This window comes from Lagenorhynchus albirostris, chromosome 4 (assembly GCF_949774975.1).
Source record: "Lagenorhynchus albirostris chromosome 4, mLagAlb1.1, whole genome shotgun sequence".
Classification (NCBI taxonomy): domain Eukaryota; kingdom Metazoa; phylum Chordata; class Mammalia; order Artiodactyla; family Delphinidae; genus Lagenorhynchus; species Lagenorhynchus albirostris.
Window position 1 is genome coordinate 49,246,185 of NC_083098.1, and position 27,995 is coordinate 49,274,179.

Below are 27,995 nucleotides of genomic sequence, written 5' to 3' on the forward strand. Positions count from 1 at the left end.
TGGAAAATAAATAATACAATTTAATATTATCATTAATACTATTAAAAATGAAGTCAAGGTGATGGGGGTAGACGATGACAGAGAGGAGGAGGGTTCATAGGGTCAAAAAGTACTGCTCTAAGGAATGACAAATTTAAATATTTATTTTAATTAATTTATTTAAATTAAATGTATTTAAATTAATTAAATTATTTAAATTAATTTAATTAAATTAAATTTAAATTAAAAATTTAAATTTAAATAAACCTGAATGTTCAGAAGAAACTAGGCATTTGAAAATCTCAGTGAATTCCAGGCAGAGGGAACTGTATTGTAAATTTCTGGGGTATGCCTCTACAGTTAATGGGTTTTTTTGTTTTGTTTTGTTTGTTTGTTTGTTTTGCTGTACGCGGGCCTCTCACTGTTGTGGCCTCTCCCGTTGCGGAGCACAGGCTCCGGACGCGAAGGCTCAGCGGCCATGGCTCACGGGCCTAGCCGCTCCGCGGCATCTTCCCGTCTTCCCGGACCGGGGCACAAACCCGTGTCCCCTGCATCGGCAGGCGGACTCTCAACCACTGCGCCACCAGGGAAGCCCTACAGTTAATGTTTTGAAGGGGATTAGAAGAGGTAAAATTAATGAGGATATTTATATAAGGTAATGGAAAATTGAGAAAGTGTTTTCTTCAGGTAAATAGATGACTTCTTGCTGAAAAGTGCCTGGGAGCCTATTTCTTTGTCCTGCTGGAGTTTCCCTCCCCCCTTTTCTTTTCCTCCCACTTTTCTTGTCTCCCTCTCCTTCTGCCCCCCCCCTTCCTGCCCTACGAACATGCATGGGCACCTGCAGAGGGAGACTACATTTTTTAGCGGCCTACGGGGAAGGGCCCAGGGCAAGTGTGGAAATAATTTCTATAGCTGTGGTATAATTGCTGATGTCCTGTTGCCATAATTTGAGGCAAATGGAGCCATGAATAGGAGGAGATGTGTTGGGAAGAGAATGGGGAATTTTTAGAATGTACTATAGCTACTTTCTCTTGGATTTGCTCACAGAAGAGTTTGTTAAGATTTTTGATAGCAGACTCTTCAAATTCTTATATATCTTTTTATGTAAGTTTTAGGTCACCTTCCTTAGCTAGTATATTTTACCTTCACAGTTTTAAAACTTTGTAATTTGTTTTGTTCCTGACTCATCTCATTTATTATGTAATTCATTGGAGAATGTATTGGGGTATCATTTTGGGAAAGGATGGCTTTGATTTTGTTGGGGGATATGTGGTGGGGGCCGGATGTCCAGTGAAAGGAATTTTATAATTTTGGTTTAATCTCCTTTGTGATTTGGGGTGAAGCTGTAGTATGCTAAAGTAAATTATCTTAATTTTTTTTCTTTCTCTGATATTAGACTATTTATACTAAGGAATTACATCTGAAGTTATTAATTATAAATCATGTGCCTTTCAACATTCAAATTGTCTTTTTTCTTTTACAAAAATATGGATTTGGGATGAGATTTTGCATATGCATATATTTCAAAGCCATTTTGCCAGCATATCTTATAGACAACTTAGACACATTTCTTAGGAAGTCTTGAGCTTTTGAGTGTCAAGTAGACATATTCTTAAATAATCTAACGTTTTATCAAATGGAACATAGTGCCCATAACTATTCAGTTAATTTGTTGGGTATACATTTGCAGTGCAACTAATGGGATTTTCATTTGCAAAGAGAAACTAAAGTAAATGATGTGTTTGGGTAATTTAAGGAGTTCGGTGTATAGACTTAAATATTTTATTGCTAATTAAATAATAATTTATATTACTTTATTATCATGACTATGTAATGGATCAAAGTCAGTGATATTTTAGTAAAACTGTTCTGCTCCATTGAATGTTTATTTAAAGCAAATGAATGCTCACGTACAATTATTAAATAGATGCAGTGACCATGTTTCAGTTTGCTTGGGACAATTCTAGTCTATATTTGTTTTCCTGGGGTAATTTCAAAAATGTGTTGATTTAGATCATACATATGGATATCTAAGGTGAATGATGGCAGTAATATAAGGCTGAGGGTACTTTGGTTCATACATGGTTTTTCCAATATTTTTAGGTTTTGTACCACTGGATAATAGAAGCTGAATGTAAAGTATACTAACACACTTGAATACCCCAAGTCAAAGAGTAAATAATATATTTAATGTGATTCTCATCCACCTGAATTTCTTTGTCTTGGCTTAGTTTGGCTAAATGTTCTTTCTTGAAAGTGCTGTAACAGGGTTCTCTTTTCTTTTAAAAGTTAAGACATATTTCTTTATTTGTGGTGTTCTGATTAGAGTTGCTTAAGTTTTGAGTGGAATGTCCCTAGTCCTATTTTTTCCATAAGTCATATTATTTTTAATGTGCTATTTTGCAGAATGTGAGGTTCGTCAGGATGCATTTATTGTGTTATAGCACAATTGTCTATGCCATAAACATTGCATAAACCTTGATTTCCATAATGTAAACGGTATTTACTATATGACTATAAGACCAGTGGTATTTGCATAATAACTGCTTTTCCATCTTCTACCACAAGAACCCTTCTTACTGTGGGTAGGATATATTAGCAACAGAAGAGCTAACTATTTCAGAGCTGCTCAGTTTAGAGTGTTTGTTGGGGAGTTGGAGGCTAAAAGGGTGCTATTCAGAATGCATCCTGAGTTCTTGATAACCAGCAGAGAAATAGAACATTTTAGTTAGAGAACGCTTACAAAGCTTTTTCTGAAAATTGAATGTATTAGTTTCTTTCAAACATTTTAAATGTAGTAAATAAAATATGCTATGTTTGTGACATTTGATGTGTGAAGTGCTATGGTAGAAATAGATTAGTAAAGACATAGATCCTATCAACCAGGAGTTACGGATCTCATTATTAATACTCACATCCAAATTAATTAGCTAAGAAAATCTAGTGAGTTTAATTGGCCGTGAAGATTCTTTTAATAATGTAAACGATAATTAATTTTTAATCTTTGTAATTTAAGATATTTAAATTTCATATTTGCGTTAACTCACCGCAAAATAGTCCTATTCCGAGGATGGAAACAAAACTTTTGTGGAAACACTATGTGACGCAAACTGGCATGCCTGCTACTTCTTGTCTGCCAGCAGACAACAAAATCGGTGAACTTAAAAAGTAAGATTTCACTGAGGAAACCAAGATAGGACAAAGTTTGAGTTTTTTTTCCTAGGCATGTATTTTCATGATTGTGATTTTATGTATGTCTAGTAAAATTATTCCAGAGTAAGAGTTACTTAATGACAGCTTGAAAAGAGCAGTATAATTTCCAGAGGCCATTTGAGTAATTTTGTGAACCTTTTATCAGGTCATGCCAAAAAATCCTCACAAACTTAGCTAGGGAGAGCTCTTAGTACATTTCAGTCCTTTGAAATGGTTCTTGAGGTCGGTGCTAAGCAAGGAATTTAGTTACTTGAAACAGCTACATAAGTATAAACTTTAGGATATAGAGGATCTACTTAAATGTCTACTTACTTTATGAAGTAATTTTGAAAAATATTGATTCTTGTCCACACTAACATTTTATGAAATAATTTTATTTATTATTCTTCACATATACCTTGACATACATGTCTTTAACACAATGTTTTGGGTCATTAGCACAGCTTGCCAAAATACATCTTTCTTTCAGTTTAAGATTAGTGAGATAAAGTACTTTCACAGCTGTCTATAATGACTGAATCTAAAGCCACAAACACCTATTCTTATAGCTTAAGACAGTTGGTGTTTTCATTTTTCCTCTATGTAGCTATGTATTCTTGATTGCTACAGTGAAATCATTTACTGAGTAGTTTAAAATGTGCTCTTTGAAAGGTTTCTTTATAATAACATCCATCCAGCATTTAGAATTGAAGACTGGGAATAAAGTTTTAACCTTGTTATATTTCTTTGCCTTAAAAAATTATCATGTGAATTTTGTATATATTTATATCTTAGTCTTGCACTGTTTTGGACTAATGTGTCTTCCCCAAACAAGGAAGCATGACAAGGTGATTGACCGTTTTTTGAAGCATTTTTTGGTGTGGGTGGAGGAGGGTCAGCATTGCTTTACCCTTTATTTGGTTGTATAGTCTATTTGGCTTCTATATATAAATTCAGATTTTTAGGACTCATTTCTATGCAAAATACAATTAATTTTAAAATTAAAAGGTATCTTTTTGTAAGTTCATTGAGGTTGATAATACAGATGTTCTAAAGCCTCACCTATGAAAGGGTTACCTTTTTTTCTAGTTTCAGGATTTTAAAATTTAGTGAAAATCACAAGCGAGCAGTAGTGGCTTTATTCTTATTACATGGCATAAAAAATGTACCTCCTTTTAAATACTACCTCGACTCAAATAAAGTAAAGTTAATGGATAATGGAAAGTATTATAATAGGTAGCAGTGATCTGTTCCAGTTATTACTGAAATTTATCAAATATGGTACAGAAATATTTATGAATTTAAGTGAGCAAGTATCTAGTGTCCTAATGTTGCTGCTGCTCACCATTGTTTGATATGCCAAGAATATTCTTTTTTTTAGATCTTACCCAAATATTGGAAATTATTCATTTAGCAATTATTTTATTGAGTACCTATTGTGTTCTTAGAGCTTTGGTTACATAAGTCAGTGAAATATAATAATTTTTCCTACCTTGGGACATTGTAAAGACTTTGGCATTGCTTTAAGTGAAATGGGAGCCATTGGCCAGTTTTTAACAAAAAAGTCATAAATCTGATTTACATTTTAAAAGGAATTGGAATACTTAGAAATCTGACTTTTAATTATTTATGCTTGATTAAGTTTTAGGTTTTATATATAAAACCTAAAACATATATAACTTAGGTAGGGTTCAGTCATTTATTTGGATGATAGTCTGTCCCCTCCTCTGTTGCTGTCCATTGTAGAGTATTATCTCTGAGCAGTGGAGGCAGTGAGACAGTGAAGATAGTAAAGGCAAGGCTCTGTACGTTCCACTGAGAAAAAATACGGGAGGAAGAAGAGCTTTCTTTTCTTGGAGATGGGGAATACAGAAAGATGTCAATTTAAGATATGTTTAATTGAGGTGCCTGTAGCACATCCAGATCAGTGGAAACTGATATTTGAAATTATCAGTTAAAACGTGTTTGTAGGGCTTCCCTGGTGGCACAGTGGTTGAGAGTCCGCCTGCCGATGCAGGGGACACGGGTTCGTGCCCCGGTCCGGGAAGATCCCACATGCTGTGGAGCGGCTGGGCCCGTGAGCCATGGCCGCTGAGCCTGCGCGTCTGGAGCCTGTGCTCTGCGGCGGGAGAGGCCACGGCAGTGAGAGGCCCGCGTAACGCAAAAAAAAAAAACAACAAAAACGTGTTTATAGATGACGTTACCTTGTTAACTTACCTAATTAAACATAACTTAAACAAACAAAAAGACTCAAGATGAAACAAAGGGGACATATTAGTATTTAAATGAGTTAGTCAAGGAAGAGAAGCTCAGAAGGGCGTGATTAGAAAATACTTGAGATGGTGGGCACATTTATTTGTGAATTGGTCAGGAAAGAAATGATCCAGAAGGGAACAGATAGACTAAACGAAAGAGGAAAGGTTTAGGATCCTAGAATGCAGTTAAATACAGATTTAATAGATAATAGCAAAATGATAGAATTATAGAGGCTAGATATTAAAATGTAAAACTTCAGAGTTAGAAAAAGGTGTAAGTGTTCAATGTATAACCATGAGAATAGGTTATCATTGATTAGGTGATGTTTAAGATCCTTTCCACCTTCAAAAATTTAGGATTCTTAGAATGGAGCATTCTTTTTTTTGTTAAATATAAAAGAAATATTGATACTAGAAATCTTTCTTTTTAATTGACTTTTAACCTTCTCATATTTGATGTTTATTGAATAGTAAAATTTTATCATTTTTATCATTTTTAAGCATACAGCTTTGGTACAGTATGACTTTCTGTCAATTATCATTCCATTAACTTTATTTAAAATTCCTATAAAACTTCAAACTTATTTTGACTTTGATTAAAAGTTTCTGTGTTCTCTGACTAATGGAATTAAACTAAAAGTAAAAAATGGAAAGATCTCTGGAAAACCCCCAAATATCTAGAAATTAAATAACATACCTTAAAAATAATATATAGGTCAAAGAGGAAGCCACATGGAAAATTAGAAATATTTTGAATTGAATGAAATAAATCAGAATTTGTGGTATGCAGCTAAAGCAATGCTTAGAGGGAAATTTATAACATTAAATGCTTATATTAAAAAAGAGTAAAGTTAGTGACCTCAAGCTCTTCATTAAGAAATTGAAGGACTTCCCTGGTGGTGCAGTGGTTAAGAACCCACCTGCCAATGCAGGGGACATGGGTTTGAGCCCTGGTCTGGGAAGATCCCACATGCCATGGAGCAGCTAAGCCCATGCACCACAACTACTGAGCCTGCTCTCTAGAGCCTGTGAGCCACAACTACTGAGCCCATATGCCATAACTACTGAAACCCACGCGCTTAGAGCCCATGCTCCGAAACAAGAGAAGCCATCACAATGGGAAGCCCGCACACCACAGCAAAGAACAGCCCCCACTCGATGCAACTAGAGAAAGTACGCACGCAGCAATGAAGACCCAATGCAACCAGAAGTAAATAAATAATTAATTAAAAATAAATTTAAAGAAAAGAAATTGGAAAAAGAAGAGCAAATTAAACCAAAGCAGGCAGAATGCAAGCAATAATAAACATAACAGTAGAATATAAATTAACAAAAATTAATAAATAAACATAATAGTAGAAATTAATGAAATTGAAAATAAAAACAACAAAGAAAATAAAACTGAAAGTTGGAAGTAGGTTCTCTGAAAGAATCATTAAAAGTGATTGAGAGAAAGAGAGAGAGAAAAGACAAGCTATCCCATCCATATACATTAAAAGGTTAATAAGGGAGTATTATGAATTACTTTGCCAGCTAATTTAACTTAGATGAAATGAACAATTCTGTGAAAAACACAAAATATCAAATTTCACTCAAGATAAATAAATAACCAGAATAATATTATATCTAACAGAGAAATAGTATTTCTAATTAAAAACCCTCCAGCAAAGAAAACTCCACATCTGAATGGCTTCATCTGTGAATTATATGAAACATTAAAGGAAGACATAGTTCAAATTCTGCAGAAACTTTTCCAGAAAATAGATGATGAGGAGTCACTTCCCAACTCATAAGACCTGCATTATTACCCTAATACCAAAACGCAAGCAAAGATATTATAAGAAAAGAAAATTATAGACCAGTATGCAATGAACCTAGATGTAAAATCCTAACAAAATATTAGCAAACAGAATCTAGCAATATATAAACAAGATTATACATCATGAACAAATGGTGTATATTCTAGGAATGCAAAGTTGATTTAACATTTGCTAATCAATCAGTGTAATTCACTACATTTATATACTCAAGAAAAATTATTTTATAATCTCACTATATATACAGAAAGAATTTGGCAAAATTCAACATGCATTGTTGAAAAAATTTTCAGCAAAAATTTTCAGCAAAATTTTCAGAGAATTCTTGTGTTTGCTGAGAATTTTTTTAACCTCATAAAGGGTATTTATGAAAAACGTGGAACTAATGTCATACTTAACGATGAGAATGAATGCTTTTCCCCCTAAGGTTGAGAACAAGGCAGAGTTGCCCATTCTCATCATTCCTACTCAACATAGTGCTAGAGATCCTAGTCAGGTAAGTTTAAAAAAACTTTTATTCAGCAATAAAAAGGAATGAACTGCTAACGCATGCTGTAGGGTAGATGAATCTTAAAGCCATTGTGCATTTGTGAAAGAAGCTGCACTCAAAACTCTGGATGATTCCATTTCATTCTGTAAAAGAGAAAATGAAAGTAACAGAAAACATGATCACTAGGGGCAGAGGGTAATGGTAAGAGATTGCCTATAAAGGAACAAGAGAAATTTTTGAATATAAGAAATATTGTCTATCTTGTTTATGGTGGCAGTTATGTAACTAGTTGTCAAAATTCACAGATTTATACAACTAAACATGGGTGAATGTATTCGAAATTATACTTCAATAAACCTGACTTTCAAAAAACTTTAATTGGGTACAGAAGGGAAAAAAATGAAGGGAAAGAATATAATATTCTCCTGATTTTTCTTCTCTTGGGAAACCAAGCAGTTGCTTTAACTGAATCTTACAATGAGTGACTTTGATGCCAAGACTTTTTTCATTCATTTAAAAATAATTGGGTTGCATGTGTGTTTCAGACTGAATTACACATACCAGCAAGTTAATCCTATATACCTCAAAATAATACAAATTATTATGGTAGTTCTTTTGGAATTTTTGTTAGAAATATGGAAATAAGTTATTCTTGATATTTTTCTTTGAAGATCTAAAGGTTGTTTTTAAATTATTTGCGAAGATTACATAATAGGAAACTACGTGGTCTTTTTTATTGTTGTTTTTAAAGGTAAGCAATATAGAAGGGTACAGACAAGTAAAACTGTAAAATTCTCTCATTGATTTCACTCTTTGATTACACTGTTAATCGCTTGGGTTTATATATCTTGAAATGTTTTGTTTGTGTTCTTGTACACATACATTTTGTTTTTAAAATCAACTTAAGCAGACGCATACCATGCCTGCTTTACTGAGGCATTTTTCACCTGATGTAATGTTGATATCTTTCTACATCAGCATTCATGTATTTATTCAGGAAATATTTTTATGTTTACGACTCTGTTCTAGTTGCAAAGGACAGAGCAAGGAACAAAATATGGTCCTTGCCTAAGTGAATTTATATTCAAGTAAGAAGAAGATAATGAACAAGTTGGGGGGAAAATGTCACTATATTGTTAAGTTTCATAAAGATAAATAATGAAGTGTAAAGAGATGAAAAGTGAAGGGACAGAATGAGCAGGATACGTACCTTAGATAGTCGTGGTGTAGGCTTTTATATGAGACCTACTTTATTCTTTAGATGGTTATTTATTATTTCATAGTATAATTTATTTAACTTATTCTGTTGATGGGCATATAGATTACTTAGATTTTTTTCTGTTATAATCAATACTTTAATGAACATCCTTGTACATATTTTTTTGCTTACATGTACAAGTATTTCTGTACACTAAATTCTTAGAAGGAAAACTGCATTTTAAAATGTCTATTATAGATTCTGCCAAATTATTCTCCAAAATAGGCATTATCTGTCAATGGATAAAGAATAATACCACATTTTAATTTGTATTTACCTGATTCCCAGTGAAGTTGAGCATATTTATTGGTCATTTGTTATGTCTTGTGTAAATTGCCTACTCATATCATTTTGCCCATTGCGGGATTTGCCTTTTTCTTACTGAAATTTTAGGATTTCTTTATAATTCTGTTTATAATATACTCATCATATTTTATAACATTTTCTCCTAACCTGTCAATTGTCTTACTTTATGGAATCTTTGGATTTTTCATTTTTATACTGTCAAAGTCTATCAGTCTTTTCCTTCCTAGCTTCTAGGTTTTGTGTCTTTCCAGAAAAGCCTTCTTATAGTAATTTAGTCTCTTATATTTTCTTCCACTACTTCTTTAGTTTTATTTATGTTTCTAGTAGATTTTAATTCATCTGGAATTTTTAGAATATATACTCTGTGGTTGGGACCTAACTAATTTTTTCAGTTTTGTAACCATTCTCCCAAAATAATTTATTGAACGATATGTCTTTTTTTCCACTGACTTGATATACAATCTCTATCATATTTTAAAAGTCCAAAATATATTTGTTCTGGATTTAATACTCCATTGCTTTGATGATTGTCATTTTATATTTGACATCTGGTAGGGCACCCCTCCCCATTGTCTTTTTCAAAAAAATTTTGGCAATTTCTGTGTATTTTCTCTTCCAGATGAACTTTAGAATCAACATGTCAAGTTCCATTAAAAATCCCTTTGGGATTTTGATTGGAAGTGCATTGAATTTACAGATTAATTTGGGGAGAATTGACATCTTTACACTATTGAATCTTCCCATCCAGGAACATGGTATGCCTCTCCATTTCTTCAGGTGTTCTTTTATGTCCTTTAGTAAAGTTTTATCGTTTTTTTTCATGTAGGTCTTACATTTTTCTTGTTAGGTTTACTCCTGGGTATTTTGTAGTTTTTGTTGTTATTGTGAATTACATCTTTTCTTCCATTTTGCACTTTATTTTTCAATTGGTTATTGCTACTATATAGGAAATCTATTGATTTTTGTATGTTGATCTTACCATTTACTTAATTTTCAATTGATTCTCTTGAAATTTCTAGAAGGCTTATTATGTTTTCTGCAAATGATGGCATTTTGTTGTTTCCTTTTTTCAGTATTTACTTCACTATTTTGTTTTTTTGTTCGTTTTGTTTTGTTTTCTGGTCTTATTGCATTGGTTAGGTTTCCAGATCTTTTCCCTACTAGTTCTGATTTGGGCATCTTTTCTGATTTAAATGGAATACTTCTAATATTTAAACTTCTACATTTATATATGCCTTAGATTTCTGATAGAAAACATTGTCAAGAACAAAAGTGTCCTTCTTGGCTTACCAGGTATTTCCATGGTAATAGATACTGTGTTTTATCATGTGTTTTTGTTGAGATGATACATTATTCTTTTCACCTCTAACATTTTAATGTAGTGAATTACATTAATACATTGACCTAATATTGGTAATGGTGTTTCTCATTTTTAGTATTTATTCAGCAAGTATTTGGATACTTGCAATGTCGGATATTGCATTGTGCCAGGAACTTTGCCACAAACTTGGTGATAGCACTAAGTCTGAATGGTTCCTCTCTTTTTTATATGGAGAAGAGAGATAATAAGCAAGTACCCAAGGACAAGATAATTTTAGACTGTGGTAGTACTGTGGAGGAAATAAAGAGAATGGTATGGTAGAGAGATGAGGAGAGTACCTCTTTTGATATTATCATCTGAGAAGGTAAAATATAAACTTAAGACCTGAAGAATGATGAAAGCATTGGGAAAAGCATTCCAGGTAGGGGAAGATCACACATTAATTGTATTTCTTAATGTCTCCTTGATCCCCTTTCATATATGTGTGTGCTATACTTTTTACACAACTGCTGAATTTTCTAATGGTGTTTTATTTAAGTTTTTGTTTTGTTTAGTTTTTTTTTTTCGGTTTAGGTTTACTAATAGGGTTATTTATGCTTATGAGCTAGGGAGTTTCACCATCTGATTTCTGGACTTCGTAAATAAGATAATAATGTTCTGTTCCTTCTGAAAGGACTACCCTTAAGATTTCTTCTATGGATATATTCTATTACATTTCTACCTTTCCTTGAGGTAATTTTGATGATTTCTTTTCTTAGAAAACCATCCATTTTGTTTAGACTTTCACATTTATTGATGTATAGTTGTGCTCAGTTTTCTCCTTATATTTTTTTCTTTCTCTGATTTTCTGTAATCAGACTTGTCAAAGGCTTGTTTCTTTCTTGTTAGACTTACCCAAGAAGCAATTTTTGGGTTTATTAATTACTTTCGTATCTCTCTGAATTACTTCATTTCTATATTTATCACTATAAATTATATTGATATATTTTGATTTGTATTTTATTTTTGAAGCTTTTTATGTATTTTAAACCTTTCTTGTGCTCTTCTGAATACATTTATGCTCTAAATTTTTCTCTAAGGATTGCTGTGACCAAATTCCATTGGAAATAATATGCTCACAATTTTAATTTTCTTTTCCTCCGTATTCTGAGAGTTCATGAGTAGGCTTTTTTTCTTTTCTTTTTAAATTTTCAAGTACAGTGTTATTCTTTTATTGATAATATTTAGTTTCTTTTAGCTTAATGGACCAAGAATGTAATTAATTTAAAAAATGTATTAAAAAATCTGTTGAGATTTTCCTTTGCTTAAGATATGATCAGGTCTATTTTACTATGAAATATAAGTATAGTTCATTAATTCTATTTCTGAATTGTCCATATCTTTGCATAATCTACTTGATTTCCTCATTTTCTGAGAAAGATGTGTGGAAAGTTTCCCACTAAGTTGTGTGAATTTTCAAGTTGCTTACATTTCCAGTATTTTTACTTTATATGTTTCTGTTATATTGTTAGGGTACAAAGAAGTTGAGCTATCACACACTCCTGGTGTATTGTATCTATTATCATTATGAAATGTTTTTTTTCTATATAATGCTTTTTGCCTTAAATTCTTCTTTGACTGATATTAATAATGGCACCTTTGACTGGGATTGCTTTTTCACACCTCTGTTTTCAACTTTTATGACAAAAAAATTTAGATCTCTCTCGTAATAGCATATAGTTGAGTTTTTTCCTTTTTTTTTTAAATCCTAATCTACGTGTCAGTTTTAAAATAAGAGGAATTTTCCCATTCACTTTTATATTAACTTGGTCTTTCGGTCTTTGTTCTTTTTCCTAACATTGAAGATTATGGCGAAGATGTATTTTCTTATTATCCCACACCCCACCCCCTTGTCTTTAACTGAATTGGAGTTTTTAAAATTCTATTTCCCTCTCAGTTTGAAAAATATGTTTTCTTCCTGTTCTTCAGCAGGCATTGGATTGCATTAAACACTGTTTGTAACTAGTTGCTCCCTTTCCCTTAACATAGGCTTTTGACATTATTTCATTCAAACTTGACTTTACTGTTTTTTAAATAATTTGAAATTTTAGTAATATATTTGTTTTAATATGCTTCTACTTTTTTAACTTTAAGGAATTATTTATTAACAACTACCTGAAATGTTAATGAAAGATTATATTCTACTAATTTATTTTCTAACTCCTTAGTCTTACGATTCCAAGGCTGTCCTTTTCTTGGATTCATTTTTGTTGTTAAGGCATACATTCTCTAAATTCAGAAATGTTTGTGGCTTTTAAATTTTCAGAGTGCTTACATCTCTAAAAAATTACCTTGTTCTACAGTTTAGACTTTTTAGAAATAATTGTGCTTCATTTCTTTTCATTGCAAATTGTCTTCTAGCATCTAGTTTTGTATTTGGAAAGTCTAATATCAATCTGAGTTTTAATTCTCTTATTAACAACACCCCCCTGGAATCTTTCTAGACTTTATATCCTTGGAATTCTCAAATTTTACCGGGTCATGACTCTGTGTGTAGGTGTGTAATCTGTATGTGTGTGTATATCTGCATGTGCATTTTAATGCCATCCTACAGGAAATTGTTTTATTTTGAGGCTCTTTTTATGATAATTGATGAATAATGATAAATAGCAGAAGTAGGCTAAATTTATAATTACATTACATTGTATTATTGATATGAACTTAAGGAAACCCTTGAAATAATCTATAACTAATTCTGTTAGCAAAAAATCTACTTAAAAACTCTAGATTTGAGAATTCCATACAATTTTTACTTATTTTAAACATAAATAATTTGTTCACTTTATAAAGTTTATAATTAATGTCAAAAATTTCATATTGTATTGATGATTTAATACTGAGTTGTTGCAGGCATGTAAGTACTTTGAAGCGTTAGAAAAGACGTCATGTCTTGTATTAGCTCTGTGAGAACACTGCTGTGTTTTGCAGTATATCACTGATGCTTAGCACATTCCTAGATCTTAACTAAAATTTATTAGATGGATAGATGAGTATGAATGAAAGAATATAGGTATAAATCAGTGTTTTCTTAATGAATAGACTTCTGAAAGCTAAATTTATTTTAGTCAGGTTCACTTTAGTTTTATTTGCTTTAATCGCAGGATACTAATACCATAATGTCAGACTATTAATTGATGCTCTTTTTACAAGGACTTTAAGTGGGCTTTTATTTTATTTTCTTATTTTATTTTAATGTATACATAAATCAGTGTTCAGGGACTCCAGTAGTACAGAAAAATTACACCCCAAATGTATTAATTTTGGAATAATTTACTCTTTATTAAGAGTTGCAGTATTTTAGCTGAATTTTACCCTATTTAAGACTATAGAGTGGGGTGAATTGGGAGACTGCGATTCACATATATACACTAATATGTATAAAATAGATAACTAATGAGAACCTGCTGTATAACACAGGGAACTCTACTTCACTTTGCTGTGCAGTAGAAACTAATACAACATTGTAAAACAACTATACCCACCCCCCCAAAAAAAAGACTATAAAAAATACAGAGCAAAGAAATTTTTATTAGATTTTAGGACCATGTACAGAAGAAAATAATTATGATGTACAGAAGAAAATAATTATGATGACTATGATGATTGTTTCTTATAATAAATATGTGTTTGTATTCAAAGAACTTGGAAGAACACATACCATATTTTTCTGGGCTTGTTTGAGAGACATAGTGTAAACTATTAAGAATTTATTCAATCAGTGTTATAAAATTATCATAGATTCAAATTAATCTCTTTTTTAATATTTACCTTTCTATATACAGCCTTTTAATATTATTATTATCTTGAAGTTTAGATTACCAGCTTGACATTCAATGATAAGTGGAGGGTGGTTTCCAGAACAACAAAAGCAGTAATAAATTGGTGGATAGTGATGAGATGGGAGGACGGGGAGTGTTAAAGGTCAAGAAATCCAAATTCTGTAGTTGCTAGCATTCTCGTTTTTTAAAGTATGTTTACTCTGGAAGACTGACCCTTTTTCCTATCCCCACCTTGCATAATCTTTCATTTGATATATTGATCAAATGATTGATAATTCCTAATTGGTTTCTTTGTCTCTGTTGTCCTGTCTATCCAAAACCATCTTTCACGTGGCCTCTATCTTTCTAGAATGCTGAGTATTTATTTTAATGCTTAAACCCTTCAGTAAGCTGCCTTATAAATTCTGAACTTCTCAGCATGATACTGAAAGACCCCATCTTACTCAAACATTATTCTTTTTACTATTTTCATTCAGAATTGTCTTTTCCTTCCTCTGTACAATCACTGTATTAGTATCTATTTTGTACTGTTTTCCAATTTTGTTTGATATAGTTAGCTATTTGTACATAGAGTTGCCTTTCTATATTTATATTTGTGGAAGGCATTGATTATTAAAAAAATCATTTTGGATTACCATTCTCCTGTGGCTGTCCTACTGCTTTGCACATAGTATGTAATTGGCAGTGAATATTTGTTAAATTGAATAGAGTTTGTATATATAATGTCTGGTTAATCAGAATATACTGTATCCTTATTCTTTGGAGTGAATACCAGTTTATTATACTACCAAATGGACTGCTCTTCTCTTATATAGCAGTGATAATACATTTGTTCTGAAGAGGAGTTAATTTGAAATGTTATGCTAATTTTCACAGTTGGTCCAAATGACACTACATTTCCACATTTTCATGTGACTTTGTGTTTTGAATATACAAGGATTGGGAATGCCATTAATAGCATAAACAAATTCATTCAGCTCTGACCATTGTTAAAAGACCTTGCTTTTTATTGTTAAGCATTTGTGTTAAGTTTATTTTGGGGAGAAAGTAAAAAATAATTTTTTGGGGGGGGCTTCCCTCGTGGCTCAGTGGTTGAGAGTCCGCCTGCCGATGCAGGGGACATGGGTTCGTGCCCCGGTCCGGGAAGATCCCACATGCAGCGGAGCGGCTGGGCCCGTGAACCACGGCCGCTGAGCCTACGCGTCCAGAGCCTGTGCTCCACAGCGGGAGAGGCCACAACAGTGAGAGGCCCGCGTACCGCAAAAAAAAAGCAAAAAAAACTTTTTTTGAATTTTATTTTTTTTATATATACAGCAGGTTCTTATTAGTTATCTGTTTTATACATATTAGTGTATACATGTCAATCCCAATCTCCCAATTCATCCCACCACCACCCCATCCCTACTTTCCCCCCTTGGTGTCCATACGTTTGTTCTCTACATCTGTGTCTCTATTTCTGCCCTGCAAACTGGTTAAAAAATACTTTGTTAATTGAATAGTATTACCATTAAATAAGTTTTTTAAACAAAAGCAACCTCTGCAGTAAAACATCACCTTTAATCTTTAAAAACTAAAAGGATTTAATGTGCACAAAAGTATAGAGACTAGTAAAATAAAGCCTCTATAAATCTCTTTTTCAGATCACCAGTATCAAGAATTCAGCACACCACTTTGTTTTAAATTCCTGACAATATTTCTGTATACTACAATATGCATCTCTAAAAGATAAGGGCATTTTCTTACCTAACCAGAGTAATTCCTTTATACTATTTAATGCACAGTTCATATTCAGATTTCTTCATTTTCCTTGAAAATTTCAAATAAGGTCTATATTATTTTGATGGTTATGTCTCTGGAATTTCTTTAATTTAGAACAGTTCTTCCCTTTTACTGTCTCTGTCTCTCTCTCTCTTTTAAAACATGTTCTCGATTTTAGTTTAGTCTGTGTGCTTCTGTTTAACTCAGTGGTTCCCAGTTTCCCACCCCCAGGGTTTTGTTTTTTTTTTTCCTCCAGGGGGACATTTGGCAATGTCTGGAGGTATTTTTAGTATCACAACCTGTGATAGGGTTGCTACTGGCATCTAGTGGGTAGAGGCCAGGGATGCTGCTGAACATCCTGAAGTGTATGTATAGGACAGCTCCCAACAACGAAGAATTATCTGGCTCAAAATGTCAATGGTGCCAAGATTGAGGAGCCCTGATTTAAATTTTTCCTGATATTTGCCTTAATAATTTTTATAAACTGGAAGTTATTTCAGGGAGGCAAGAGTACTTCATAGGAGGTACTGTGTATTTTATGTTGCATAAATCAGGGGCATATAATGTTTAGTTGTCTCACTTTTAGTAATTAAACATTGGATTCAGGTATTAACAGCTTTATCCCTTAAATATAGAATTTAAAGTCAGCTTTTCTAGAGCAGAGTCAAACAACAGCCTCTTTTTCTGGTGGAAAGAATATTGAACTTGTTAATTGGATAACTGATCTCTTGGTGTTAGATATGTAGAAACTTGCTGTTTATATACAGATCCTGTGCTTTGTTTTTTCATCTGTAGCAATGAATTGAACGTGGTGATTTCTAAGACCCTTGCATTTTGATGGTTCTTTGTATTAGACCAGAATTTGATGCACAAACACCATTTCATAAAATATCCAGCTAGTCAAAACAGCACATCCAAAATAGTTTAGATATAACTTAAATTGTCATGCTTTGAATATTGATAACTTTGACATTATTTCCCTTAAGGATGAATAAACTTAATAAGGACATCCCTTTCCTTCTGTCTCTCCACTCTTCAGGAAAGTTATTTATACATTTCATTTAAGGAAAATGTTTCAGAATATTTATGTGAATTTCTTATTCAGACCATTTTTAATGTTCCGGAACTTGGCCATTATTCAAAATGAATTTTTTTCTATAGAAATAATATGATAAAAATGAGTTAGGTTTCAATGGGAAAATGCATTTTAGTTTTCAATCTGAATTTCCTCAACTAAGGAAATGTTAAAGAGGTATATGCCCATAACTTAGTTGACATTTGAATAAAGGATTACTTATTTTTGTATTTTTATAAGACTGCATCTCCTTATATCAGTCTCTCTACTTGTTCTGTAATGTAGCACAAGAACTTTTCCAGGTGGGAAAGGAGGAATTGGTGTTAAAGGAGGAAGTCCTCTTCTGCTACCTCTTCAGAACTCCTATGCCTCTTTTTTTTTCTCCTTTCTTCATCTTATGCACTTTCTACCTTGTATTATTGTTATTGTATAATTTTACTCTCACATTAAAGAAACAAGCTCCTAGGTAGTAGGCTTAATTTTACACATCTCATAGTAGTAAACATCAGTATCTCTTGTACAAAGACTGTTTGTAATAAAGGTTTAATAAATCAATGAATATAGCATTTTTCCCTACCTGCTACCTAATATTTGATTTTTCTATATCTATAAAATATACCTTTAAATTTATTTTTTGTAACTACCTCTCCCTTCTCCAAATACACTGCAACATTTTAGAATCTGAAAGGGAAGGGTCCCCAAATCATCTTTTATTTATTCAAGAGTTATTTGAGTCCTGACAATGTGATGAGCATAGTTCTAGTTGCTGTATATATATCAGTGCTCCAAAGTGCCTATTTCCATGGAGTTTAGAAAGACAGTAAATATATATAATAAGTCATGTGAAAAATTCATGAAAAAATTACGCAGAATAAGCATCTAGAGATGGCTGAGAGACTTGCTTAGGTCTCACAGGTAGCGGATGAAGCAGAAATGGTACCTAGGTCTTTAGATCCTAACAGTATCCTTGAAATTAGTTTATTCTTCATTAATCTTAAACTGGGGGGGTGGGGTGGGAGAGAATATAATAGACATCCATTCCTATTCTTTTCTTTCATCCTAATGTCTTTTTAAAAATCTATATATAGTATTTCATAGTCACTTGAATCTACTGATTTTTAAGTTATCAAGTTTTTCACATATCAAGAATAGTGGGCTTTAAAAATCAATATGAAAACTTTTATGGATGGGAATTCCCTGGCGGTCCAGTGGTTAGGACTGCGGGCTTTCACTGCTGAGAGCACGGGTTGGATCTCTGATCAGGGATCTAAGATCCCACAAGTTGTGCTGCGCGGCCAAAAAAAAAGAACTTTTATGGAGACGTTTTAAATCAATAAGAAAACATATTTCTTCTGCACTTAGTATCCCTCATGAAAAGATAGAGATGCATTTTTCTTAGTAAATTTTCACCAAACTTAGTTAAGATACAATGTGGCATAAGGGGACCTTGTGTCAGCAAATCACTTTTGATTGAAATTTAATACCTTCTGTGATCTAATTTGTAGCTTTCCGACTTTTCCTATAGTAAACCCTGTATTCTAGCATATAGAAATTTTATGCTTGTCTACCAGTGCTACATTCCTTCTTCTCCTTTTTTCTTATATCAATTAGTTATTTTGGTCAAAATCCTTTCATATTCTTTCTGCATGCATTGTCTCCTTCAAACAGTCTTAGTACCTTTGATCTGTACTGTTGGTTTGGCACTTTGCACTGCTCTTTGATATCTTTTGTTTTCTAAAACCTTAATCTGAAACATTATTTAATTTTTCACCTGTTCATTTTAACCTGTGTTCATTTTTTCCATGATTATTTCCTCTCTCTTTTTTTTTTTTGTCTTCTCCCATTGGATTGAAAAATTGTAGATATTTTAACAGAGAAAATTTCATTGGGATGCAACTTTTTCTCTAGAAAGACTCATCGTCTGGACCATGGTTAAAGATAGGAGGACATAGTTTTTACCAGGCTATAATATTGAATCACATGTGTCTATGACCAAACCATGCTGAAAAGTCCCCTTCCTAATGTATAACACCTAGGCTTTCACTACTGCCTTTAAAAATAAAGTTTAAAAAACATTATTGTTTTTTTCTTAACTCCTTCCTATCATATAGATTTTTAAGGTTAATATAGAGCAAAATTCTTGAAAATTTTCAAATATTTACAGAGATTATTTTCAGAGTATTCGGTGTCTATTTATAGTTGAAATATTAGAAATCTGAAATGTTATTTCATATTAAACTGCATTAGCTTAATGGAAATTTAGAAAGAAGCATATTATTTCCCCCTAAATTTAACATTCAGTATTAAATATGTATTGATATAGGATTTATGCCTGGTTGCTAGACAGGTGACTTTTAAAGATGGAACAATAGATTTCTGATGTTATGTTGGTTAAGAATTTATTTCTGAAGTTTTTAAATCTTATTTCTGACAGCTAGATACTAGGCATGAGGGTAATTGTATTCTAGGTTATTAATAACTTTTATATCTATTTTAGTTATTACAGTGTTAGAAGTACTTTAGACTTGTGAAATAAATTTCACCTGATCATGTTAGTGATATTTTATGTAATAATTACCAACTTTTTATCAGCAAACTGTAAAGAATTATATCTTTATACCTATTTGTAAGTAGCTCTATGACAAGGGATGTCAAAACAAAACTTTTCCCCATGTCTTAAGAGTTGCTATTTTCTAATTCTTTACATTTCTTTTAATTGAATCTGGTGTATGTTACTGTATCAGTGGTTCTCAGTGTATGGTCTGCAGCCCTCTCAAGTTCCCAGAAATCATTTCAGGATGTTCAAGAGGTCAAAAATGTTTTCATCACAATACTAATATGTTACTTGCCTTTTTACTGGGTTGATATTTGCACTGATGATACAAAAGCAATGGTAGGTAAAACTGCTGGCCTCTTAAGGCCATGGCACAAAATTGTGCTAGTATCATTGTAGTTATCACTGCCATATATACTCACAGTTAAAAAAATAAAATGAAAAGCCAGTTTCACCTGAAGAATAATCTTGATAGAGCAATAAATATTAATTTTTTGAAATTTCCACTTTTGAATACATGTCCTTTTAATGTTATTGTGTGACAAAATGGGAGGAACACATAAAGCACTTATGCATATGAAAGTATGGTGGTGTTTGAGGGAAAAGCACTTGGGCTTTTTTGAGATGTGAGGTGAACAGTCCACTTTTTTTTTCATGAAATGTCTTTTTTTGCTGGAAAAATATAAAAGACAGACACACTATGCCTATCAAACTTGGGCATTTGGCGAATGTTCTCAGAAATGATCGAAGTGAGCCTTTAAGGGAAACAATCAACAGTATTTGTCACCAATGATAAAATTAAGCTTTCAAGCACAAACTAGAATTTTGGAAATTTTATTTGCCTGGGCTTGACAGCGTTCCAGTACTTAAAAACTTTTGTAATGAAACCAGTAGTGATATTAATGTTTTGATTTTTTGATATTGTAGTTTGATTTCAAATACAGTAAATATTAATAAATATAACCCTTATATGAAGTCCTTGGGAGCAGCACTACTTTATAGGTGTATAAAGGTGTCCTGAGAACAACAGATTTAAGAACAGCTAATTTAGGTCCTCTACCAAAGTCAAAAGGTTTCATGTCTAAGTATTAACCTCATAACCTCTCCCATGCACTACCCTTCCCCCATGAAATTAGAATAGAAAAGAATACATATGATTTCAGTAAGAAAAGAAAATAGACTACATATGATATGAATAATATATTCTTAAATTATTCTACAGATGTAATTTTCTCTTTTAAACTGTGGGCTTATCTATCCCATTGAAATTATTCAGGATTGCATTGTATTTATCTTTGATTTTGATGTTAAAATATTTCTCTTCTCTTCCTTTTTCTTCTGTTTATTTCTCTTCCCACTTTCCTTTTCTCCTTTCATTCCTCCCTTTCTTCTTTTTTTGGTATTTGTTTTCTAGGTGGAGTCTTTCATTTTGGATCAGGATGATTTGGAAAATCCAATGCTGGAAACGGCTTCCAAGTTACTCTTGTCAGGTACTGCTGATGGTGCAGACCTCAGGACAGTAGATCCAGAAACACAAGCTAGACTGGAAGCTTTACTAGAAGCTGCAGGTAAGTCTGCAAACTCTACATATATAATAAGCCTAATTTTCCAAAGTTCTACATAACTCTTAAAAACTCCGGTTATTATAAATGTCTGATGTTGGATATTTAGTATAAGACTATTAATAAAGATTAATGGATTACTTTCTAGAGCATAACATGCAACATTTCATATAAGCATAGTTTCATTACCAGAATAAAATTGACAGGTTGTTGTAAACCTTATAAACAGAGACTTCTTTTTTTATTTTTTTTGGCTTCATTGGGTCTTCCTTGCTGCGCATGGGCTCTCTAGTTGCGGCGAGCAGGGCTACTGTGTTGCGGTGTGTGGGCTTCTCATTGCGGTGGCTTCTCTTGTTGCGGAACACGGGCTCTAGGCGCGTGGGCTTCAGTAGTTGTGGCACATGGGCTCAGTAGTTGTGGCTGATGGACTGTAGAGCACAGGCTCAGTAGTTGTGGTGCACAGGCTTAGTTGCTCTGTGGCATGTGGGATCTTCCTGGACCAGGGCTCGAACCCGTGTCCCCTGCATTGGCAGGCGGATTCTTAACCACTGCGCCACCAGGGAAGTCCAAACAGAGACTTCTTATGCAGTTAGTTTTCATTAGTCCTGAATTCCATCTTTGAAAATTCACCTACTTTATAAAACGTATTTATACCCCCAAATTATAGTGCTTTCTCAGTCTTTCATAGAAATGCACAGAACGGTGAAAATTTTGAGTTGTTCTGCGTGCATGTTTTCCGCTGAGGTGGTGCTCTCTGCCTTCTTGTTTCAGCTCTCATACTGTAAACAAGTGTCCTTTCCATGGTCTACTTAGTGCCACATTTTCCACATTTTTGTGCCTTTTGTTGGTGATTTCAAATGGCCCGCAAGTATAATGCTTAAGTGCTATCTAGTGTTCCTAAATGTGAAAAGGCTGTGATGTGCCTTTTGTAGAATATACGTGTATTATTAGATAAGCCTTTTCAGCATGAGTTATAGTGCTGTTGGCTGTGAGTTCAATGTTAATAAATCAAGTATAATATATTAAATAAGATTGTATTTAAATAAAAACACACATAAAACAAGCTTATGTATTGACTGGTTAATGCAAATGCTGTGGCCAGAGACTTCAGGCACCTAGCCCTGTATTTCCCCTTGGAGCAGTGGTTCAGTATTCATTAGTTCAGTGTTCCCAGTGACTTTACAGAACATAACTACCATGAATAATAAGAATTGACTGTCTATAATTCCCTCCACTTTTTCGTCACAGATTGTCTTTTAAAACCTTGTAAAGTGAATCATCATTATATTTTTGTAAAGTGGATCATCATTATATTGTCTTCATAAGAAGTGTTTTAATTAGAGTTTATATACATAACCAAGAGTAAACATCATAATATATAATATGCCTTAAATATAAGGGAATAGTAACTCTAAATCTCTGTGATCATTTAAAATAACCATATTTTCTTAACTTTCCTAAAGTGGACATAAATATATGGTGAACATTAATTGTTCATGGCTTGAGCACCCTGAACCAATGCTAGATTTTGTACATTCAATGCATATAAACTGATTTTATTATAGCATAAAACTGACCTATTGCTGTTTGATAATGCTTTCAATAAATATCTCATAACACAGCATCTAAATATTTGAAGGACTCATGGTTAAGTTTGATTTCTATCCTGGGTAAAATTCTAGAATGGATTATTAAGGGAATGTTGACCAAATACAGATGAAAACATAGTAGGGGCACATGCAAGGTTCTTTCCTTGAGTATGGAAAACTGTACAGGGTAGCAGTGATATAATTTAGCATTTGCCTGAAATTTGATGTTGCTTTAGGAGTTTACCTGAGAGAAATGAGGATTGTGAAATTATTTGAAAACATGTCATAAGAGGAACAGGGAATGTTTCTCCTGAAGACGAGAAGACTCAAGTTGAATATAAGGGATATTTGTTTTCTGTGGTTCGAAGAGGCAGAACCAGGCTTAAAGGTGCTACATGAAGGTAGATTTCAGCTGAAAGGAGCTACTTTTGGAAGTAGAGTTCCTTTTTATAGGATGCTAATAGTTGCTTCATTTTTCTCATTTCTGTGTTTATTCCCTTTTTTTTCCCGTTTTCTTTATAATAGCTAACAATCAATCAAGATGTCAGCTAAGCTGAGTTCTCATCTGTAGGCTGTAGAAGAAAATCCATTTCCAAGTTTATTATTGTTGGCAGCAGAATTTAATTCCTTGGAATTGTGGGACTGAGATCCTGATATTCATACAGACTGTCAGCTGAAACTGCTCTCACCTCTTTGAGGTCGCCCACATTCCCCCCATCTTCACATCAGCATGGCATTGTGGAATCCTTGTGCTTTGAATCTCTGATTTCCTTTTCTCCAACCAGCCAAAGAAATCTCTTTGGTCTTCCTGGGGTCATGTGATAAGGTCAGGCCCACCCAGATAACCTTCTTATCTTCAGGTCAACTATGCTATATAGCATAACCTAATCATGGGGATAAAATCTATCAAATTCACAGTCCCAAAGATTATATAGAGTGTGTACACCAGAGCTGGGTAATCTTGGGAACATTTTAGAATTCCTAGTATACCAGTGATTGGACAGAAGCCTCTCCATTTCTTTGAGAACCCCCAAATGTCAATATCTTTAAGTCTTTTCTCTGTGGCTGTTTAATTTCTTGAGAGACACATCTGCCTGTTTCTGTCTAGTGAATTATAAATGCTGGCTGCCAGCATTTTGGGAGCTGAGAGTAGAAAAGGGGCTAAGGATCTCACTGTTTATCATGTATATGTTCACTTAATCCTCATTTTCAATTTAGTGTTATCTCTTCCTCATCTATACCCAATATCTTCTAGCCCAGGGTCTTTCTGGTTTAGTCTCTTTAGAGAATAATTATCTGGCTGTGCAGTTTGGGATGGAGTCTTAAATGTCTGACTGCTCCTCACAGGTGTTCAGCCAGTCTCTCTGTTTTCCAACCCAAGCCTCACCCCTGAACCTGGAACCTATATATAACTCCTGAGTTCTATTGGGTTGATCACTTTGTTTCTCGCTTATTTCTGTGTTTCTGCTTATTCTGTTCTGCTAAGTCAGTTAATCTCCTCTTTACTATGTCTTTATGAATATTAGCTTTGATTTACAAATTTCTTCTAGTTTTATCAAAGATGGAGTTCCTGTTGTATTTTAGTTCTCCTTTGAGTAAGTTCTGAGAAGAAAAAAGGGGGAAATAAAATCTTAAAATCATCTTGAAATCAAAAATCTAGATAATCATTTAATACACCTTTTCTCTGAAATTATATGGTTCTGTTCAATTGATTAAATGTCATAACTTGGAAAGAATAATTTGGTCATCGTGTATCATTTCTGTTATTTGATCTTCACTGATTAATATCTGATAATTGAATAAGACCAGTAAAAAAGATCACCATAATCCAGAGTAGCTAGATAAATTAATTTCCAATCACTGTTTATTTGAAAGGTTACTATGTATTTCTTAGGTTACTTCCTAGTTATTTTTACTAAAATAGTTATCTTTACTTATGAAGATAGGAGAAGTTCATAAAAATTTAATATGGAATATTTTATTTTAAATGTTATTTTTTTAAAAAACAAGGATTACCATATCCTCTTGTTTAGTTCTTTTTTGTCACTGACAAATAGTTGTTACATAGCCAATCTGAGTTGGCTAAAATATTGGAGCTAATTCTCTCATGTGAGAATGCATCTGTGATATTCGTCTCAATAATGTTAGGATACTTAACTAACCACAGATATCTTATTGAATAAATACTACTATAGCATGTTCAGACTACAGTTGGCTTTTAATATTAGTGACACAAATTATGCAGTAGGTATCAGTCTTACCAGATTAAGACTGTTTTTATCCTTTGTATGTCTTGATTGTAGCAGACACTAAATATGACTGCTCTGAACATTTGTTATATCTAAATATCTAAAATCAGAAATGCTTTTTGCAATATTTATTCCGTAAGATGTAATATTTCATATCTTGGATTTGTCAGAAGGAAAAGCAAATGCGTATAAAGTTTTTTTTAAATAAACTTCAAACACAAACTTATATGATATTATTGAGCCCCTTCCACTATTAAAAGAAATCTGTACGGATATGTTTATTATCATTTGGGAGATCTTTTTGGTCTTTGTCTTAGTTAAATAGTTTGTTTTAAAACCTCTTTAAAATAGTGTTTCTTAAACATTAATTGCGTTTGAATCACTTGGGGATCTTTTTTTAAAATGCAGGTTATTGATCAGTAAATTTTAGGGTCTCAGATTCTGCATTTCTGACAAGCTCCCAAGTGACAGTAATGCTTCTATCAGTAGTTCATGAACCACATGTTGAGTAGCGGGGTTCTGTAATATCCATTACAACATTAGTTGTTTTATCTTCAAGTTAGAGCAAAGGTTCTTAATCCTGGCTGTGCATCAGAATCTCCTTAGAGCCTTTAAAGTATGTAGATCCCTAGGCCTTCCTTTTACTTACTGAATTGTATCTTTAGATATAGGAGAATTCAGCATCTGTACTTTTGAAAGGCTCCACTGATGGGCAGCCTGGATTAAGCAGCACTAAGTTTAGAATGTTAGAGATCAGCTTGCTTTATAGTGATATGGAGAGTAGCAACAAGTTGTGTTTCATGTACATGGTAACTAACCATTTCTGCTTTTGAAATTTAAAAAAAAATTTGTCTATTCTGAATATTTTTTAGATATGGTGTTTTTAGACATGATTTTGGGTGTATGTAATAAATTGTAGTCGTAATTTGAAGCAAATAGGTACTCATAGATAGGTTATCTTTTATATAGCCTATAATGTCTTATATGGCCATTTTTTGGTCACAAGTGGTAGTAGCCCAACTAAACATTCTTAAATGAAAATGGGCATTTACCAAAGGTATAGGTATGGTGCTGGCTTCTGGCACTACTAGTGTCAATGAGTCAAATATAACTTTATCAGAACTGTCTCCTTCCTATTTCTCTGCTCTCCTCTCCTCTATGTTGACTTACTTTGGGCAGTCTTTTTCTCTTTGTGGTGATAAAAGTGACCAAATAGCTCATGACTCACGATTTAGCAACCTTTGAGCATAGGTTCTTCTTGCAAACGTATGGCAGAAGTCTGAGTGAGGACACCCGACTGTCCCAGCATAGACCAACGACCCATTTCTAGAACCAGAGAGTCACAGAGTTGAGCACTTATGGACCACATGGAAGGAATAAGACTAATAGAAAATTGGAGAACAGTGATTTCCCAGAAGATTCTGGCCAGGCAATATATATGTCCAGTGTATCATTTGGAGTTTAACATAAATAGAGTTAAGTAACTTGAATTTTGCTTTGTTTCTCCTTTTGGGTATATCTGAATTGGTGTGAAAATAATATAATAGGAATAGGCAAATTATCTACGGCTGATGGTAAAGCCTTTGCAGATCCTGAAGTGCTTCGGAGGTTGACATCATCTGTTAGTTGTGCGTTGGATGAAGCTGCTGCTGCACTTACCCGTATGAGAGCTGAAAGCACAGCAAATGCAGGGCAGTCGGACAAGTAAGTGTATTTCCACTGTGATCAGTATAAAAACATTTTCTTAAAAATAATTAAAATAGCTAACATTTACTGAGCATGTATTTTGTGCCTGGCAGTATGCTAACCACTTTACCTGTGATATCTTATTTATACTCACAAAAAGCCTTAGGCATGGATTTTGTTTTTATTCCCGTTTTACTCATGAAAAGCAGAAAAGAAGTAACTTAAGATTGAATAGGTAACAAGTAGCAGAGGTAGGACGCCAGTGTCTGTCTGACTACAAGGCTGACTTCTTAGCCAATATGTTATAAAAGACCTTTTGCTTATTTAGATTTTGTTTTCTTTTAATGTTTTGGTGACAAAGAAGTAAATAATTTCTAATTAGTCATGCCATTTTCTACTTCATGTGCATAGTTCTGACCATTTTGAAGGGCAGGGTTTTTATTTGTTTATTTGTTTTATGAATGTTCAAAAATGTCAGAGATCTAGTTTCCATAACTTGAATGTAAGTGAGTTCCAGGGATGTTATTTTTATTTGTCCTATAATTCCTTTTATATAACATTTCACGTGTAGTAAGAACTCAGTAAATATTTTCTGACTTGGCCTTTAAAGTTTTTCTGATGATGTTATGCAATAAAAAACAATTACACCATCTTGTATATAAAACAGTTATGGGTAGTATAATGAAAAATACAGTGCCAAGGAAGCAGCTGGAAAAGAACCATTAATACATGTTACTACTGTCTTCACCCTTCAGAGGCTTCTTTTTTTTCCTTTAACTGAAAAGAAGCCATTAAGCCATTTTATTTACAGTTGACTCAAACAACACACGTCTGAACTGCACAGGTCCACTTACACACAGGGTTTTTTTCTTTCTCTTCTTCTTTCTTTCTTTTTTTTTTCTTTTGGCCATGCCACGTGGCTTGTGGATCTCAGTTTCCCGACCAGGGATTAAACCCAGGCCACAGCAATGAAAGCCAAATCCTAACCAGAGAGCTCCTAGCACAGGTTTTTCTCAGTAGTGAATACTACATTGCTGCACAGTCTGTGGTTGGTTGAATCCATGGATGCAGAAACGTGGATACAGA

General features: G+C 33.2%; 1 protein-coding gene across 2 annotated transcripts in view; it reads left to right on the top strand.

The window, feature by feature from the left end:
• Positions 1–27,995, top strand: part of ANKRD17 (ankyrin repeat domain 17) — a 161,460-nt gene that overhangs the window by 51,356 nt on the left and 82,109 nt on the right. For both annotated transcript variants that reach the window (XM_060148023.1, XM_060148024.1), the window contains exons 2-3: positions 21,238–21,391; positions 26,771–26,927. In XM_060148023.1, coding sequence (XP_060004006.1) covers positions 21,238–21,391; positions 26,771–26,927 — 311 coding nt within the window. The remainder of the gene's footprint in view (positions 1–21,237; positions 21,392–26,770; positions 26,928–27,995) is intronic.